Below are 18865 nucleotides of genomic sequence, written 5' to 3' on the forward strand. Positions count from 1 at the left end.
GTTATAAATGTCTGAAAAAATGTGTAAAGTCATTGGTCAACCCTCGTAAGACCATTGAGAAACATTACCACAACACTATGTGGCACTACAACACTATCATAAAGAAAGAAATACGCTTTAAGGTCTCTCTCCCTAATACTCTCTTTATTCTCTCTCTTTCTCTCTCTTGCTCTCTCTCTCTTCCGCGCTCTGTCTCTGTCACTCTCTTTCTCTCTCCATCCTTAGGAGAACAGTTTCCTGCTGAACGGCCTGTTGAAGAGGGGCATGAGTGAGGAGATGGCCGCCCCTGATGTGGTGCCCATCCCCAAAGCCTCCTCTGAGGCCATGACCCCCGAGGACCAGGACACTGTGGGCCCTAACTCTGCGGCCCGTAACCCCATGACCCCTGACCCCCTGTCCACCAGCAGCACTGGGCCCGGCTCTGGAGACACACTGGAGCAGAAGTTCAGCTCCAAACTGAGCCAGCTGGTTGGACGAGCCAACAGCAAAGAAGTAGTGAGCTCATCCGAGGACGAGCCAATCAAAAGTCCTGGAGGGAGAGACCGAGAAAGTGACAGACCGAAAGAGAAGCTGAGGCAGAATGCGAGAGAAGGAGATCGGCAGAGACAGAGTGAGAGACCGAGAGACAGACCGAGCAGTAAAAGTCAGGATGGGGCGAAGAGAGAGACAATCGAGTCAGTGAAAGGGCCGGAACTGGAAAATAGGGAGAGACTAACGGAAAGGCCGACATTAAGAGAGGAGGAGAGAGTGAAGGAGAGGAGGTTGGGGAGAGGAGGAAAGAGTTTGGAAGAGAAAGTAGATGACAGAGAAGAGAAGAGAGTGGAGAAGAACAGGCAAAGTAAGAGACCACAAAGAAAAGAGGTGGACAGAAAGACCGAGAAAAAGGGGGAACAAGTGGAAGACCAAAATGAAAAGTCCGGATCCACGCCCATCTCGCTTGTTATTACCCCATCTGTCCAGGAGGGGGTGCTGTGTGACGGCCAGGTGAGCAGAGAGAGGCAGAACAGGAACTCATTGTTTCATATTTCACTTTAACCATAGTTGGATAGAGGGATGAAATTTGGAGATATGTATACAAGGATAGGGATACTTGGCCCAAAGCCTGTTTTACCATGGGTTAAGATAGATGAGCTCTCTAGTACATCTATGGCTTTAGCCTACCATCAATGTCCTGTTTGTCCTCACCTAAACACAGCAGGGGGCTACCCTTAGTTATCTTTCAATCTGATCTTAGACTGTCTCTGTATCGTACTCCTACGTCTCATTTCTCTCATTCACTCCTTTATTTCCCCTGCCTTTCTTCTGTCTGTACCTTCTACTCATCCCTAACCTCTTTCTCCCATCTCGCCTACCTCTTCTCAACTCTTCTCATCTATATTTTGCTGTGCCATCCATGTCCCACTTCTCTCCTTCTCCCTTTCTCCTGTCTGTCTCTCCGTCCGTCCGTCCGTCCGTCCATGCGTGTCTGTCTTGTCTGTCAGGAGGGGCAGAATTGGCTGGAACTACAGCAGAGGCTACAGTTGCTCTCCTCTCTCTTACAGCAGGTGAGATCTACTGTCTCTATAACACAGGCCCCGGTCAGGACATCACAGACCCACACACACACACACACACACACACACACACACACACCCACACATATATAGACCTTCTATGCAACATGAGTCATGACTAACAGTCCCAAACTTAACATTCACATGATACAACACCAAAACTATCAAATTACTGTGATGGACGTAGACAGCACACACGAACACACACACACAGCCATGCACACGTGCACCTATCTGATGATTCCTCCTTTTACAATGCTTACTCACACACACTGTCACAAGTAAGGCATCATTAAGTGAGACATGGTTGTTTTGTCAGGGACCATAATGGTATTAGTCACTCTCTCTCTCTCTCTGCTCTACTTCAGTTGTCTGTGTCCCAAATAGCACCCTATTCCTTATGTAAGTGCGCTAAATGTAGAGTATAGGGTACCATTTGTGACGCCAATTTGTTCTTATCTAGATGTGGCCTATTTTAGGGACTTCTGGACACTTCTAAATGTTATTCAAAGCCGCTAAGGATAGATGGGGAGTGAAATAACTGAGTGAAAAGCTGATGGTGCTGGATTGAATTCAGACCTACGAAGCCGATTGCATTAGCTAATATACGTGTTTCCTTTCTAGTGCTTTTCTCTTTTATTCTTCCTTCAATACATTTTAGGCATTTGTAAAGGGCAGAGGCTGGGGTATGAATGGCAGTTACATAAAAGGTGTGAAACCACCAGTGGTGTAAAGTACTTAAGTATAAATACTTTAAAGTACTAATAAGTATTTTTGGGGGGTATCTGTATTTTACCTTTGATATTTTTTACTTTTACTCCACTACATTTGTAAAGAAAATATTGACATTTTACTCCATACATTTTACCTGACATCCAAAATGTACTCGTTACATTTCGAAGGCTCAGGCAGGACAGCAATATGGTCCAATTCACGCACCTATCAATATAACGTGTTGTCATTCCTACTGCCTCTGATCTGGCGCTCACTGAACACAAATGCTGTGTTTGTAAATTATGTCTGAGTCTTGGGGTGTGCCCCTGTCTGTCCGTAAATGTACAAAAACAAGAAAATCGTTTTGTCTATTTTGTTTAATATAAGGAATTTGATGTATAGCATTTACTTTCATTTATTATTTTTACTCAAGTATGACAATTTAGTACTTTTTCCACCACTGTACTTAAGTATATTTAAAACCAGATACTGTTAGACCTTTGCTCAAGTAGTATTTTACTGGGTGACTTTCACTTTTACGTGAGTCATTTTCTATTAAGATATCTTTTACTTGAGTACTTTTTCCACCACTGGAAACCACAGCTCTCCATTTGAGGTACAGTATGTCAAGAGATAAATATGGATGGATTTATATACCATGGTATCCCACACACTACTAAAAGGCTTCTCTGCAATGGGGTGCTCATCTGGGTAAAGTCATGTCCATTTGTATTCCTAAAGATTAAAAGTGACAGCATCTTCTTCCACAAATGACCGCAACGAGAACGTTTTAAAATCATGTTGCTCGTGTTTATATTTTAAAAAAAGCTGACATATTCATTTTGTATAAATAAGAGCATCATGAATTTAAAAACTTTGCTGTTGCGGCCATTTGTGGAAGTTGCTGTCACCTTTCCTCTTTTGGAATAACAAGGACACTGAAGTATATCTGCACAACTCTCCACTTGTTTGAGATATGACTAAGTGTCAAAAGTATAGATCTGCGGCATGTTCATAAAGCCCCAGTGGAACACGTGTGAAACTTACTCCTCAGCTGTAAGTTTCCAGCTTGCTTCGCTTCATTAACTTGCTCTTGAGGTGGCACGGTCGACTGAGACGCTTGCAGGAGCACGGTCACGTGTGTTTTGAGGCAGAGGTCACGAGTTTGCACCAGGTATGGGCCCAAATTGGGAGGAAATGTTACTCGCTGATAAGCAAGCAGCGTCGACGTCCTTTGCACAAGCACACGCTGCATGGTATCTCAGGAATGCGAGTGTGGATGGACTTTCTAAAGTGCTTTCTAAACACAAATGTCGCAGTAGGAAATGGAGCCATGTGGTAATGATGTCTCTTTGTAATGGGGGTGATGGCCAAGACTCTCACTCCGGCTCCCATTCTCCATTTACCTACTCAGTCAGTACCGTAACTCTTTGCTCTCAAAGTCACCGCCGAGTGTTCAGAAGGAGCCGTCTCTCATCTCGTCTCATCTCCGACTCAAGTGCCACCCACTAACACCCCCTAACACCCACACTGTACCTTTCCTTTCAAAGCCCATACACGTCGCTAGCCAGCTAACGCGTCTTAGAGAGAGAGAAAGCGGGTGGATCAATGCACTCATTAGTCCCACAGATCAAAGCTTCAAGCCAACGATTAGCTCAATATTGAATTACATCTATCTCTCCTTCTCTCTCTTCCCTCTCTCCTTGTCATCTTTTCAGATGTACCGTTCTTGTTTGTACTGTACAGTTGGAGTGTGGCTTGTTATGTCGTGTAGGTTCAAGCCGAGACTGCACTTTCATTTGCCTCATGTTAGGTCCACTGTCAATGTAACGAGTACATTTTGGATGTCAGGTAAAATGTATGGAGTAAAATGTCAATATTTTCTTTACAAATGTAGTGGAGTAAAAGTAAAAATATCAAAGGTAAAGTGACCTCTATAACTTAAACCTATTAAATAGCGGAATCTTCTAACAGAAAAGGTCAACAGCTCTCCTCCTCTTCCACCCGAAACCTCACTCTTCTTCCTCACACTGTTTTTCCTCCCACCTGATCGCTCCGTGCAGGTCGAGCGTGAGTCGTGATGTGTGTCTGTGTGTGTGTTGATTGGAGGTGTAAAAGCTGACTTTTTCTGTCATTGTCATTGAGGACCATGCTGTAAACATCTCATTCGGACCCTCCTCTTCACTGTTTGATATATGTTTTTTACTCACTAATGGTAGTCATCTTTGTGCCTATGACTCGTATCTCTGTGTGTGTTGAACAGAAGTACTCGGCCGCATCTCTGTGCAGTATCACCACAGAGGTCCTGAAGGTGCTCAACGCTACCGAGGAGCTGATTGGTGAGGCGGGGGGCGATAGCGTCACTCCCTCAGAGTGCATGAGTGCGTCTGAATCCTTCTCCAGCAGCTTAGAGACCAGGGAGCTGGACCAGAAACTCACAAAGATGGAGGAAAACGTAAGAACCACAGCCTACAGTTGAAGTCAGAAGTTTACATACACCTTAGCCAAATACATTTAAACTCAGTATTTCACAATTCCTGACATTTAATCCTAGTAAAAATTCCCTGTCTTAGGTCATTTAGGATCACCACTTTATTTTAAGAATGTGAAATGTCAGAACAATAGAGGAGAAAATGATTTATTTCAGCTTTTATCTCTTTCATCACATTCCCAGTGGGTCAGAAGTTTACGTACACTCAATTAGTACACTGCTTAAAAAAATAAAGGGAACACTTAAACAACACAATGTAACTCCAAGTTAATCACACTTCTGTGAAATCAAACTGTCCACTTAGGAAGCAACACTGATTGACAATAAATTTCACATGCTGTTGTGCAAATGGAACAGGTGGAAATTATAGGCAATTAGCAAGACACCCCCAATAAAGGAGTGGTTCTGCAGGTGGTGACCACAGACCACTTCTCAGTTCCTATGCTTCCTGGCTGATGTTTTGGTCACTTTTGAATGCTGGCGGTGCTTTCACTCTAGTGGTAGCATAAGACAGAGTCTACAACCCACAGAAGTGGCTCAGGTAGTGCAGCTCATCCAGGATGGCACATCAATGCGAGCTGTGGCAAGAAGGTTTGCTGTGTCTGTCAGCGTAGTGTCCAGAGCATGGAGGCGCTACCAGGAGACAGGCCAGTACATCAGGAGACGGGGAGGAGGCCGTAGGAGGGCAACAACCCAGCAGCAGGACCGCTACCTCCACCTTTGTGCAAGGAGGAGCAGGAGGAGCACTGCCAGAGCCCTGCAAAATGACCTCCAGCAGGCCACAAATGTGCATGTGTCTGCTCAAACGGTCAGAAACAGACTCCATGAGGATGGTATGAGGGCCCGACGTCCACAGGTGGGGGTTGTGCTTACAGCCCAACACCGTGCAGGACATTTGGCATTTGCCAGAGAACACCAAGATTGGCAAATTCGCCACTGGCGCCCTGTGCTCTTCACAGATGAAAGCAGGTTCACACTGAGCACATGTGACAGAGGCGACAGAGTCTGGAGACGCCGTGGAGATCGTTCTGCTGCCTGCAACATCCTCCAGCATGACCGGTTTGGCGGTGGGTCAGTCATGGTGTGGGGTGGCATTTCTTTGGGGGGCCGCACAGCCCTCCATGTGCTCGCCAGAGGTAGCCTGACTGCCATTAGGTACCGAGATGAGATCCTCAGACCCCTTGTGAGACCATATGCAGGTGCGGTTGGCCCTGGGTTCCTCCTAATGCAAGACAATGCTAGACCTCATGTGGCTGGAGTGTGTCAGTAGTTCCTGCAAGAGGAAGGCATTGATGCTATGGACTGGCCCGCCCGTTCCCCAGACCTGAATCCAATTGAGCACATCTGGGACATCATGTCTCGCTCCATCCACCAACGCCACGTTGCACCACAAACTGTCCAGGAGTTGGCGGATGCTTTAGTCCAGGTCTGGGAGGAGATCCCTCAGGAGACCATCCGCCACCTCATACAGGCACGTGGAGGCCACACACACTACTGAGCCTCATTTTGACTTGTTTTAAGGACATTACATCAAAGTTGGATCAGCCTGTAGTGTGGTTTTCCACTTTAATTTTGAGTGTGACTCCAAATCCAGACCTCCATGGGTTGATAAATTGGATTTCCATTGATTATTTTTGTGTGATTTTGTTGTCAGCACATTCAACTATGTAAAGAAAAAAGTATTTAATAAGATTATTTCATTCATTTAGATCTAGGATGTGTTATTTTAGTGTTCCCTTTATTTTTTTGAGCAGTTTATTTGGTAGCATTTCCTTTAAATTGTTTAACTTGGGTCAAATGTTTCGGGTAGCCTTCCACAAGCTTCCCGCAATAAGTTGGGTGAATTTTGGCCCATTCTACCTGACAGAGCAAGTGTAACTGAGTCAGGTTTGTAGGCCTCCTTGCTCGCACACACTTTTTCAGTTCTGCCCACACATTTTCTATAGGATTGAGGTTAGGGCTTTGTGATGGCCACTCCAAATACCTTGACTTTGTTGTCCTTAAGCCATTTTGCCACAACTTTGGAAGTATGCTTGGGGTCGTTGTCCATTTGGAAGACCCATTTGCAACCAAGCTTTAACTTCCTGACTGATGTCTTGAGATGTTGCTTCAATATATCCACAGAATTTTCATCCCTCATGATGCCATCTATTTTGTGAAGTGCACCAGTCGCTCCTGCAGCAAAGCACCCCCACAACATGATGTTGCCACCCCCGTGCTTCACGGTTGGGATGGTGTTCTTCGGCTTGCAAGCCTCCCCCTTTTTCCTCCAAACATAACGATGGTCATTATGTCCAAACAGTTCTATTTTTGTTTCATCAGACCAGAGGACATTTCTCCAAAAGTATGATCTTTGTCCCCATGTGCAGTTGCAAACTGTCTGGCTTTTTTATAGCAGTTTTGGAGCAGTGACTTCTTCCTTGCTGAGTGGCCTTTCAGGTTATGTTGATATAGTACTTGTTTTACTGTGAATATAGATACTTGTGCACCTGTTTCCTCCGGCATCTTCACAAGGTCATTTGCTGTTATTTTGGGATTGATTTGCACTTTTCGCACCAAATACGTTCATCTCTAGGAGACAGAACGCGTCTCCTTCCTGAGCGGTATGACGGCTGCATGGTGTTTATACTTGCGTACGGCATTTGAAAATTGCTTCCAAGGATGTCTGGAGGTCTACAATTTTTTTCTGAGGTCTTGGCTGATTTCTTTTGATTTTCCTATGATGTCAAGCAAAGACGCACTGAGTTTGAAGGTAGGCCTTGAAATACATCCACAGGTACACCTCCAATTGACACAAATGATGTCAATTAGCCTATCAGAAGCTTCTATAGCCATGACATCATTTTCTGGAATTTTACAAGCTGTTTAAAGGCACAGTCAATTTAGTGTATGTAAACTTCTGACCCACTGGAATTATGATACAGTGAATTATAAGTGAAATAATCTGTCTTTTGTTGGAAAAATGACTTGTGTCATGTACAAAGTATATGTCCTTACCGACTTGCCAAAACTATAGTTTGTTAACAAGACATTTGTGGCGTTGTTGAAAAACGACTTTTAATGACTCCAACCTAAGTGTATGTAAACTTCCAACTTCAACTCTACATACATCTGAATGTTGGTGGTTGTCACTATCTGGCCACTCTAGAAAGGACCAAAGTGCAGCGCTTTGTAAACCCAAAACATAATCCTTACCCTAACCTGAACCATAACCCTCGATCAAAAGAATTGATAACCTATGTGTACTTGCCCATTGGAAGTCACCATCTGAGCCACTTTTGTCCATCTTAGCATGACCATATAGTGACTACAACCTGTATTATTTAATGTAGAGGCTAAGCAAGACAAGCCCTAGGATAGAGCCCTGTGGGATCCCAACATTGTTATGCTCAGCACCTGTGCCCATTGAGCTCTTCTGTAACATGTGACTTGTACCTGCAGGTGTACCTGGCTGCGGGGGCGGTGTACGGCCTGGAGGGGGCACTGGGGGACCTGGAGGAGGTGGCCCGGGACATCAGCAGTGACACCTCAGACAGAGAGCTGGCCTTCCTGGAGGACCAGGTGGCCACTGCCGCCACCCAGGTGCAGCAGTCTGAGCTTCAGGTAGGGGGTCCATTCATATCCAAACGCCCAGTTGTTTCATTGGCTGTGTTCCATGCTGATTACATTGCAGATGAATGTCAGATTTCACAGCACTTGTGTAGGTGTGACATATGAGCCAATCAAATAATATTTTGTCATATACAGTATCCTGTATGTTTAAGGTATTTTCTGAATTTATTGAGCAAAAAGAGAGAGTGGATGAAGGGAAGTTGGTTGGCATGTGCCCTGGACGCTGTGTCTTAGACCACTAGATCACCCTAGGCTTTCAACCAGATGTTATGATAGAGCAATTTGATGCCCAACTGTGCAGTCGATGACGTGGCACGTCTACAGTGTGGTCGGCCTGGAACGCGACCAAGGTCTGATGGTCCTGTTAGAACGCAGGCTTAAATGTGGAGACTGGAGAGAGTGTGAAGGATATGTAATTATATTCCACTGGTGTCTTCTAAATTGTCCTTCAGTAGCAAAGTGAATTGAAGTGATCTGCTTGCCTGAGCCTTGATCTACACTACATGTACAGCAAATATAGTTTTACTTCAGGTCTGATATCCTATTTCTGAATTGTTTTTCGTCTTTTCCCTCCAGATATCAGACATCGAGGTGAGGATATTATCTTTAAAAACAGCTGGACTGAACGTCACCGCCTGCAATCGTTTCTCCAAGTTCCCCAAGCCAAAACCTAAGGTAGTATTTTTCCACCTTACAATTCTTACACACATACACAGCCTAATGGCCACTGTACTCATATACTGTTTCTCTGCAGCCTCAAACCCTCAATACGTCACGTCAACAGAGGAGAAAGCTACCTGCCCCTCCAGCCAAAGGTAAAGGACTTGTTGAAATGCTCACAAAGAAAACCTGGTTTGCTTCTGAACAATTTGTTTAGTTCTATTTAATCTATTGACGCCTCCATTTCCATTTCCTACTTTTGTTTAATTAAGTTTATAGGGTTGACTCCCCTTGTTGATTGAAAAAGTACCAGGGCGCAAAATGACCCAAACGTTGTCACTTCATAAAATCTCAAATCTTTCAGACTGTGTAATGTCACACTGTCTCAAGGAGCAAGTTTTGCCTTTTAACAGTCGTAAAACACACACACCCTCTTAATGCGTTCATGTGTGTTTTACATCGATCTTGTCTCACATCACTGTGGCAACACAATGTTGTCCGCTCCGCAGAGTAATGCACCCTTTTTAGTGTGTGGATGTTGGATTGGGGGGGAAAAAAACTTGTATTCACACTTGGAAGGCTAACATCACACATTTGGATCTAAAGGAAAAGATTGAATGGACGCCAGACTAAATGCACCAGCTAGAGAGGGAAGAAAGAGAAAGGTTCCATTAGGAAAGAGAGACAGAGCACAGAGAATCAGAGACGAATCGGACTGCTGCGTCATCAACCAATGGGACACACTCCTTTTCATGTTAGTAATTATTTCATTAATTATTAATGGTGGTTTTGTTTCTGTTTGGCGCCATCAAGCAGCCTCACTGTGTCAGTGATTCACTCTGTTTTTAGCTTTAGTCTCAAAGAAAAGCACAACACAACAGAGGCAAGATCAAAGAAGAAGTCTCATAGTCATATAGTGTTGATTTCAGAAAGAGATCGACAGAGCGTCTTTTAAAGAGATCGTCGTTAGATTAGAGCTGATGTAAGTATTCTTTCAGGAAGGGATGCATGTTTTACTGTTTCTCTCTCTGTCTGGGGGAACTTCTGAATTTCATGCCCAATTCTGATTAAATACGACCAAATAGTGTAACAAAAACTTAAAGGACACCTGCTCTTTCCTTTCCATAGACTGACCAGGTGAAAAGCTACGATCCCTTATTGATGTCACTTGCTAAATCCACTTCAATCAGTGTAGATGAAGGGGAGGACACAAGTTAGTTAAAGAAGGAGACAATTATCTTGAGACAATTGAGACATGGATTGTGTATGTGTGCCATTTACAGGGTGACTGGGCAAGGCAAAATATTTAGGTGTCTTTGAACAGGGTATGGTAGTAGGTGCCTGGCGCACTGGTTTGTGTCAAGAATTGCAATGCTGCTGGGTTTTTCACACTCAACAGTTTCCCAGGTGTATCATGAATGGTCCACCAACCAAAGGATATCCAGCCAACTTGACACCACTGTGGGAAGCATTGGAGTCAACATGGCCAGCATCCGTGTGGAACGCTTTAGACACCTTGTAGAATCCATGCACCGACGAATTGAGGCTGTTCTGAGGGCAAAGGATGGGGGGATGCAATATTAGGACGGTGTTCTTAATGTTTGGTGCACTCAGTGTATATGCAATGTAAACTACATTTACGTTTTACTATGTAATAGCTTCATTTGTCATTTTGACTATTGAATACTTTCCTTACCTAAATAGCTCAAGTATATGTCTATATGTATTTGCTGGTCTTCTTCCAGATAAGGAGTCTGAGCAGCAGGTGAGAGCACTTCAGCCGTAGTGACATACCGACAGCACAAAAAGTCCCTCGAGGGCACCCCAGCACCCGTGGACCCCCGCGGGGCCTCTCCAATCCAGTGCCTTGATCCAGCGTCCGCTTCGGGCTACGCAGGGACTAACACCTGCCCTGTGCACCCAACCCAGCGTTCTCCTCAGCCAGGCACTTCCCCATCCTGTCACCCCCTAAAAACAACCCATACCCTGCCTCCCCAGGCCAGAATTGACCCAACTCCTGTCCCATCCTACTCCATCCGCCCCCCCTGGGCCTCACTCACTGTAACCACCACACCACGACACCCATAACGTGGTGGGTTGATAGACGGCGTGTCTCTGCCTTAAAATCAGCATACGAACACTCCTCACCGAGACAACTCACTGTCTTACTATCAAAAGAAGACGTCATTTCAGAGTCATTGTAGTACAGAAAATAAAAAAAACCTCTGTCAGTCTTTTTTTCTAACTGTTTGCAAGAGTGTTGTAGGTGTTTGAACTAATGTACAATGAAGATGTGAAAAAAACACGTGAAATACTTCTGTGGTATGTGTCCCTATAGAGGCAAAACCTTGTTTTATACTACCGTTTTACTTTCTCTCACCGATGAAATGTCTTGATGAATTGTAGAGCAAAAGTAATCATTTCCCTGAAACTAGCAAATAACAATCCTCATTCACTAAGATATGGTCTGATGTTTTTCAAATTTTACAAAAGAAGATTACTTGAAAAAACATCTGGTGTCCTCTCCTGTTCCTTAATTAAGAATTGTCGTTAAGGTAACAAGTGAACACACCTCAACCTTTTGAAGGTGATTTTGTGATTACCTAATTACTCTCGTGCTTAGTTACCATATTTGGAGAAAGTTTTTGCTATATTGGTAGTAATGTAATGAAATATTTACATTTAATTGCATTTACAAATAATGAAGCATTTATCACACAAGTAGGCTACCTATCTGTAAAGCATTTGTGAACCCAAAGAAGCCATTAATTGATGAAATGAACACGTGTTTCTTACCAGATAAAAACACCTGTGTATGAAATTGTCACCATTCTAAGCCGTTAGTTGTTGTTATTTTTATATTTCATTTATTTCAGCTTTGTGGCCTTTATTTGACATAGATCCTGATTTGTCACCTGTGCTCTATGGCTCCAGTAATTGTACATTGCGTTAAATATCTTGTAAAGATTTATACATAATGAAGTTTAATGGGCTGTATGACAAAATGCCATGAAAACCATGATTTTATTACAAGCAATTGATTTTTTTTTTACTTTTCAAGATTGTTATCATTTTCACTAAAACAAAGTGAGCGGAAAATGGTGTAAGCTTTCTCCCCTTCTGAAAGCTTTTCTCATCAGTTATGTCTGAAAGCGTGTCATGTTTCCGTCTTCAAAGTGCTTTACATGTATGGCTGCATTAATTGTCTAAAAACGTGTGATTTTTAAAGTTGCTAATGGTATTCATATTCATGATAAAATGGGAGATGCTATAAATAGTAGTTGATGCAGTGTGTGACATTACTCCAAAGAGTCTTGAGTGCTCTGCCTGTTTTTATCAAGCGTCTCATTGTAGGAGTACTGATCTAGGATCAGATCTTCCCTGTCCATGTAACTGAATTCATTGTGATCTACAAATACAGGCCTTGCTCTTTATATTGAGAAAGTCAGAAAGTATTAATATAGAGGATATGAAATACAAGGTTGCGTAGGGTTTCTGTTCGTATCTACTGCTCGGTAATGACAGGTAAAATAGTATGACGTTTGCTTTGGTCCATGGTGTTATGTGCAGCCTTTTTTCAGGTCACACATAACACCCTGGACCAGAACTAGTATAAAGTGTCATCTAGTTGTCCTTTGATAACAGGTTATTCCCATACCTCTGGACTGCTGGGACTTCTGTTGTTTTTAGATGATATTTGATTCTATTAGGTTCTATTTGAACACTGTCCACTGGTGAGTCCATCTATTCATCCTATGATCGCATTTTGCAGGTTTTGCAGATCGTTCCTGTATGTTGTCGTTGTTCCTGGAGATGTGTTGTGTATAAACGCATGTTAAATAGATGTACAAAATTCTCATGAGAAGCACAGCCAAGGGGTTCATTATTATCAATGTCCTGTATTTTTATATTGTAAAAAAAAAAAGTGATCTCACCTCAGAATTTGTTTATATATATATATATATATATATGTATATATATGTATATATATATATATGTATATATATATGTATGTATGTGTATATATATATATATATATATATATGTATGTATATGTGTAAAAAATGGATATGACATATAAGATATAATTGCCCAATCATAAACTTGATCCTTCTGTGTTGTCTGTGGGAGATCTAGCTGCCATCATGACTGAATGACTGCAGTGAAGTTCACTATGCACAGCTTTGATGGACTATTCACTCATGTGCAATCGTTTGTTGCAATCCATATCATGTGTTGGGGAAAGCAAAAGAAGCAAAAAATGTATTCTCTCTGTGCCAAATTGCTCTGAATGAGAAAAAGTGTAATACTAAATGAATAAAAGTTTGCATACCTGAATGATCTCTGGAGTTTCCTGTCATTTCTAACCTTTGGGAATTAATAAAGTATTACTTATCTTATGTTAGAAAGAAAATCCCTTTATCAGCAATATTCATACCTATTTACCTCATGGTAAAAAAAAATACGAATCCGCAGAAAGATTCATATCGGAATTTGAGCATCTTTTCATTTCTGTTGATTTACGTTCTGATTTTCATTAAACAATAATCGGTAACAGCACCAATCTACCAAAAACATAGTTAGAGACATCTTCATTTATTAATCAATATAGATTGCATTTCTCAGTATGTACAGAATACAACTTATTTTTGGGGTCAGCCAGTTTAGAGGTCCTTTCGACTAAGACATAGGCTTGAGAGAACCTTGAGAAGAAGAAAGACAGGAAGGAAGAAAGAAAATGAGAAAGAGACTGAGAAAGGGGGACAATCCTTGATTAAATAAAAAAAAGACACTTTCACAGACACAGACGGTGGGTGGCGAGCATGTTGTCACGGTAACCAGTCGGCGTCCTCCCCTCCCAGTGTCTTCCCGAGGCTCTCCTGGTTCCTGATGGTGTTGAGGAGAAGCTCCAGGGTGTTTATCACATATTCAGGGTGTCTTAGCCCACCGCTGCCCCCTCCTCTGCTCTGCCTCTTCCCAAAGCGCCCGATGGGCCTCACCCCACGCCCCACGTACCACAATGGATCTATCTCTGGACCTGTCAAAGAAAAGACGCGGGATGAGTGGAAGCAATATATATATATATTCAAACCTTAAGTTGATGCTTCCACTCATCCCGCACACAGTATATATACACACACAGTATATACAAGCATGTGCTCGCAATCACAGACAGACAGAAACACACACACTCAAACTCTCTGACAAGCACACACAAATGCCTGTCCACAAAGTAGCCTACATAGTTATGTTATGCCTAAACAGTATGTCACATTTGATAGTCAGACCTAATAACCCTTCATATTGCTGTTCCATAACTAGTAGTAATGTTGTAAAGGACACAATGTTTTGGTATTGGTATGAGCACTAATGTGGTATGAACAATAACACGGTATAAACAATAACGTGATATGAACAATAACCCGGTACGAACAATAACGTGATATGAACAATAACGTGATATGAACAATAACGTGGTATGAACAATAACGTGGTATGAACAATAACGTGGTATGAACAATAACGTGGTGTGAACAATAACGTGGTATGAACAATAACATGTATAAACAATAAAGTGATATGGTATGAACAATACTATTTAGGCTACAAACAATATCCTGGTTTGAACAATACCATTTAGGCTATGAACAATAACCCGGTACGAACAATAACGTGATATGAACAATAACGTGATATGAACAATAACGTGATATGAACAATAACGTGATATGAACAATAACGTGGTATGAACAATAACGTGGTATGAACAATAACGTGATATGAACAATAACCCGGTACGAACAATAACGTGATATGAACAATAACGTGATATGAACAATAACGTGATATGAACAATAATGTGATATGAACAATAACGTGGTATGAACAATAACGTGGTATGAACAATAACCCGGTATGAACAATAACGTGATATGAACAATAACGTGATATGAACAATAACCCGGGTATGAACAATAATGTGATATGAACAATAAAGTGGTATGAACAATAACGTGGTATGAACAATAACCCGGTATGAACAATAACGTGATATGAACAATAACCCGGTATGAACAATAACCCGGTATGAACAATAACGTGATATGAACAATAACCCGGTATGAACAATAACGTGGTATGAACAATAACATGGAAAGAACATTAACGTGATATGAACAATAACGCGGTATGAACAATAACGTGATATGAACAATAACGTGATATGAACAATAACGTGATATGAACAATAACGTGATATGAACAATAACGTGATATGAACAATAATGTGGTATGAACAATAACGTGGTATGAACAATAACGTGGTATGAACAATAACATGGAAAGAACATTAACGTGATATGAACAATAACGTGATATGAACAATAATGTGGTATGAACAATAACGTGGTATGAACAATAACATGGAAAGAACATTAACGTGATATGAACAATAACGTGATATGAACAATAACGTGATATGAACAATAACGTGATATGAACAATAACGTGATATGAACAATAACGTGATATGAACAATAATGTGGTATGAACAATAACGTGGTATGAACAATAACATGGAAAGAACATTAACGTGATATGAACAATAACGTGATATGAACAATAATGTGGTATGAACAATAACGTGGTATGAACAATAACATGGAAAGAACATTAACGTGATATGAACAATAACGTGATATGAACAATAACGTGATATGAACAATAACGTGGTATGAACAATAACGCGGTATGAACAATAACGTGGTATGAACAATAACGTGATATGAACAATAACGTGGTATGAACAATAATGTGGTATGAACAATAACGTGGTATGAACAATAACGTGATATGAACAATAACGTGGTGTGAACAATAACGTGGTATGAACAATAACATGTATAAACAATAAAGTGATATGGTATGAACAATACTATTTAGGCTACAAACAATATCCTGGTTTGAACAATACCATTTAGGCTATGAACAATAACCTGGTATGAACAATACCATTTAGGCTATGAACAATAACCAGAAAGTAGATGTCACCTTTTCATCAGGCAGTGGAGGTCCATTTACTGGATTTTAGGGTTTATAAGACAGTTACACTGTGGTTATTTAATTTATAAACCCCATATCAATAATGTTAAAAACCTTAGATAATATTATGATATAACAAAATGTATTTTTAGAATCATTGTGGATCATATCACGTTATCAGTGTGATATTACATTTGTTTATTATGATTGTATTCGTTTATTAACACATTTTACCCCACCTTTTATAAACCATTTGTAATAGGTTAGAAATCTGAAATATTATTTATATATTATTTATATAAAACGAGTGTCAACTTACTTCTATTGTCGACATTGTGGACGATATGAAAGTCGTGCTCCACTGTGGTACTGTGTACACAGGTGACGGTCGTGGAGAGCAGCAGCAGCACCGTGAGCGCAGCCGTCAGCCACCGAGTCCCCAGGACGCACTCTCTCACCGTCATCCGGCACGCCACTCTTGTCTCAGGAATCATTGTAGATGGACAGCAAGGCACTGCACGTGGACCGTTTTGTTTTAAAACGACATAAAGGTAAAGATAAATGGTTGAACCCGACTTTAGACTTGTATCAATGTCATCTTGTCCTAACTTTTCAATTTGCCTGTTTCACGCGTAATTGCGCACGATTGCGTAATCTTAAAAAAGACAGATATGTCTACCAATTAATTATCTACTCTGACACAAGGTTACCTAATAACTGAATAAATCATTTACAATCCTAAATATGTGTTCACCTTTTATATATAAAAGTCTAGCGGTTTGTGGACGGCACACAACTAGCTTAAACTTACTGTAAAGTTGTGTAGCTTTGTAGAGGTTTTGTCGGTGGAGGGTTTCCTCGTTTGGGGTTCTTCATTGGCGGGAAGGGTGTGAGCGGGAGTTTATATATTCCCGGACTGCCCATATCAGATGATGTATCAAGAACGTCACATAGGATACTCCGGTGGATAAAGTCACCCCACCACTTCCTCCTCGTCCACTCCTTCTTGCCTCTTCTTTCCTTTAAGAATAAAAAAGTAATTTAATGGAGCTTTTGGGTTGGAGTTTTCCTCGGTCATGGCACGCCGCGGTGCACTCCATCAAGTAGTCAATGACATGTGGACAACATTAACTTAGTAGACTACCCTTTGGGGACCTTCACTTCAAGTACAAGACAGTGGCCCAGAGTTGTGGAGGCGGGTATGCGTCAATCATCTTGATTAGTATCGACAAGTCCTTTCGTTGTCATAGCACCAACCATATAGTGGAAAACTGATCAATGAGTATCATTTTCAATAAATAAACTTGTGTATGTCTAATAAAATTCACTCATATTGTAATTCATTATAGGTAACTGAAATCTGGAGCACTGGACAGTTACTTCAATATAACATGGTAAATGGTTATATCCTGTCATAGGCCTACATTCTATGGTGATGTGCATGATTCACATATGTACATTATCAAATTGATCAATGCAAAACATGAGTGATCAATAAAGTGATATTCAAATCAAATGTTATTTGTCACATGCGAAAATACAACAGGTGAAATGCTTACTTACAAGCCCTTAACAAAAAATGCAGTTTTAAGAAAATCCCTAAAAAAGTAAGAGATAAGAATAAATAATTAAAGAGCAGCAGTAAATAACAATAGCGGGGCTGTATACAGGGGGTACCGGTACAGAGCCAATGTACCAATGTGCAAGGGGCACCGGTGTCGAGGTAATTGAGGTAATTATGTACATGTAGGTAGAGTTATTAAAGTGGCTGTGCATAGTAATAACAGAGCAGCAGCGTATGGGGGGGGGGGGGGGGGGGGTGATGCAAATAGTCTTGGTAGCCATGTGATTATCTGTTCGGGAGTCTTATGGCTTGGGGTTAGAAGCTGTTATGAAGCCTCTTGGACCTAGACTTGGCGCTCCGGTACCGCTTTGCCGTGCGGTAGCAGAAAGAACAGTCTATGACTAGGGTGGCTGGAGTCTTTGACAATTTTTAGGGCCTTCCTCTGACACCGCCTGGTATAGAGGTCCTGGATGGCAGGAAGCTTGGCCCTGGTGATGTACTGGGCCGTTCACACTACCCTCTGTAGTGCTTTGCAGTTGGAGGCCGAACAGTTTCCATACCAGGCAGTGATGCAACCCTTCAGGATGCTCTCGATGGTGCAGCTGTAAAACCCTTTGAGGATCTGAGGACCCATGCCAAATCTTTTCAGTCTCTTGGGGGGAATAGGTTTTGTCGTGACCCTCTTCACAACTGTCTTGGTGTGCTTGGACCATGTTAGTTTGTTGGTGATGTGGTTGCCAAGGAACTTGAATCTCTCAACCTGCTCCACTACAGCCCCGTTGATGAGAATGGGGGTGTGCCCGGTCCTCCTTTTCCTGTAGTCCACAATCATCTCCTTTGTCTTGATCACGTTGAGGGAGAGGTTGTTGTCCTGGCACCACATGGTCTTGTCTCTGACCTACTCCCCATAGGCTGTCCCATCGTTGTCGGTGATCAGGCTTACCACTATTGTGTCATCAGCAAACTTAATGATGGTGTTGGAGTCGTACCTGGCCGTGCAGTCATGAGTGAACAGGGAGTACAGGAGGGGACTGAGCACGCACCCCTGAGGGGCCCCAGTGTTGAGGATCCGCATGGCAGATTTGTTGTTACCTACCCTTACCACCTGGGGGCGGCCCATCAGGAAGTCCAGGATCCAGTTGTGGAGGGAGGTGTTTAGTCCCAGGGTCCTTAGCTTAGTGCTGAGCTTTGAGGGCACGATGGTGTTGAATGCTGAGCTGTCGTCAATGA

At 42.1% G+C, this 18865-nt stretch overlaps 2 protein-coding genes across 2 annotated transcripts in view; one reads left to right on the forward strand and one right to left on the reverse strand.

Moving 5' to 3' along the window:
- LOC106578646 (rab effector MyRIP) overlaps positions 1-12975 on the forward strand; it is a 62518-nt gene extending 49543 nt beyond the window's left edge. The window contains exons 9-14 of the mRNA XM_082965672.1: positions 226-984; positions 4531-4722; positions 8200-8361; positions 8947-9045; positions 9125-9185; positions 10776-12975. Coding sequence (XP_082821798.1) covers positions 226-984; positions 4531-4722; positions 8200-8361; positions 8947-9045; positions 9125-9185; positions 10776-10816 — 1314 coding nt within the window. The 3' untranslated portion in view covers positions 10817-12975. The remainder of the gene's footprint in view (positions 1-225; positions 985-4530; positions 4723-8199; positions 8362-8946; positions 9046-9124; positions 9186-10775) is intronic.
- Positions 12976-13610: 635 nt separating this feature from the next.
- Positions 13611-17111, reverse strand: LOC145862261 (uncharacterized). The gene is made up of 3 exons (XM_082965507.1): positions 16883-17111; positions 16391-16585; positions 13611-14068 (listed from the first exon to the last, which is right to left on the reverse strand). Coding segments are annotated over exons 1-3 (405 nt in total). The 5' UTR covers positions 16884-17111; the 3' UTR covers positions 13611-13859.
- Positions 17112-18865: the final 1754 nt, after the last annotated feature.

The sequence above is a fragment of the Salmo salar genome, chromosome 19 (genome assembly GCF_965601325.2).
Source record: "Salmo salar chromosome 19, fSalSal1, whole genome shotgun sequence".
Classification (NCBI taxonomy): Eukaryota; Metazoa; Chordata; class Actinopteri; order Salmoniformes; family Salmonidae; genus Salmo; species Salmo salar.

What these genes read in the sequence shown, in the direction of transcription:
- LOC145862261 (XM_082965507.1), bottom strand. An exon ending in CCACAATGTCGACAATAGAA is followed by an intron (nt 14,069 to 16,390) that starts GTAAGTTGACAC and finishes TTTCTTTGACAG; the next exon opens with GTCCAGAGATAGATCCATTG.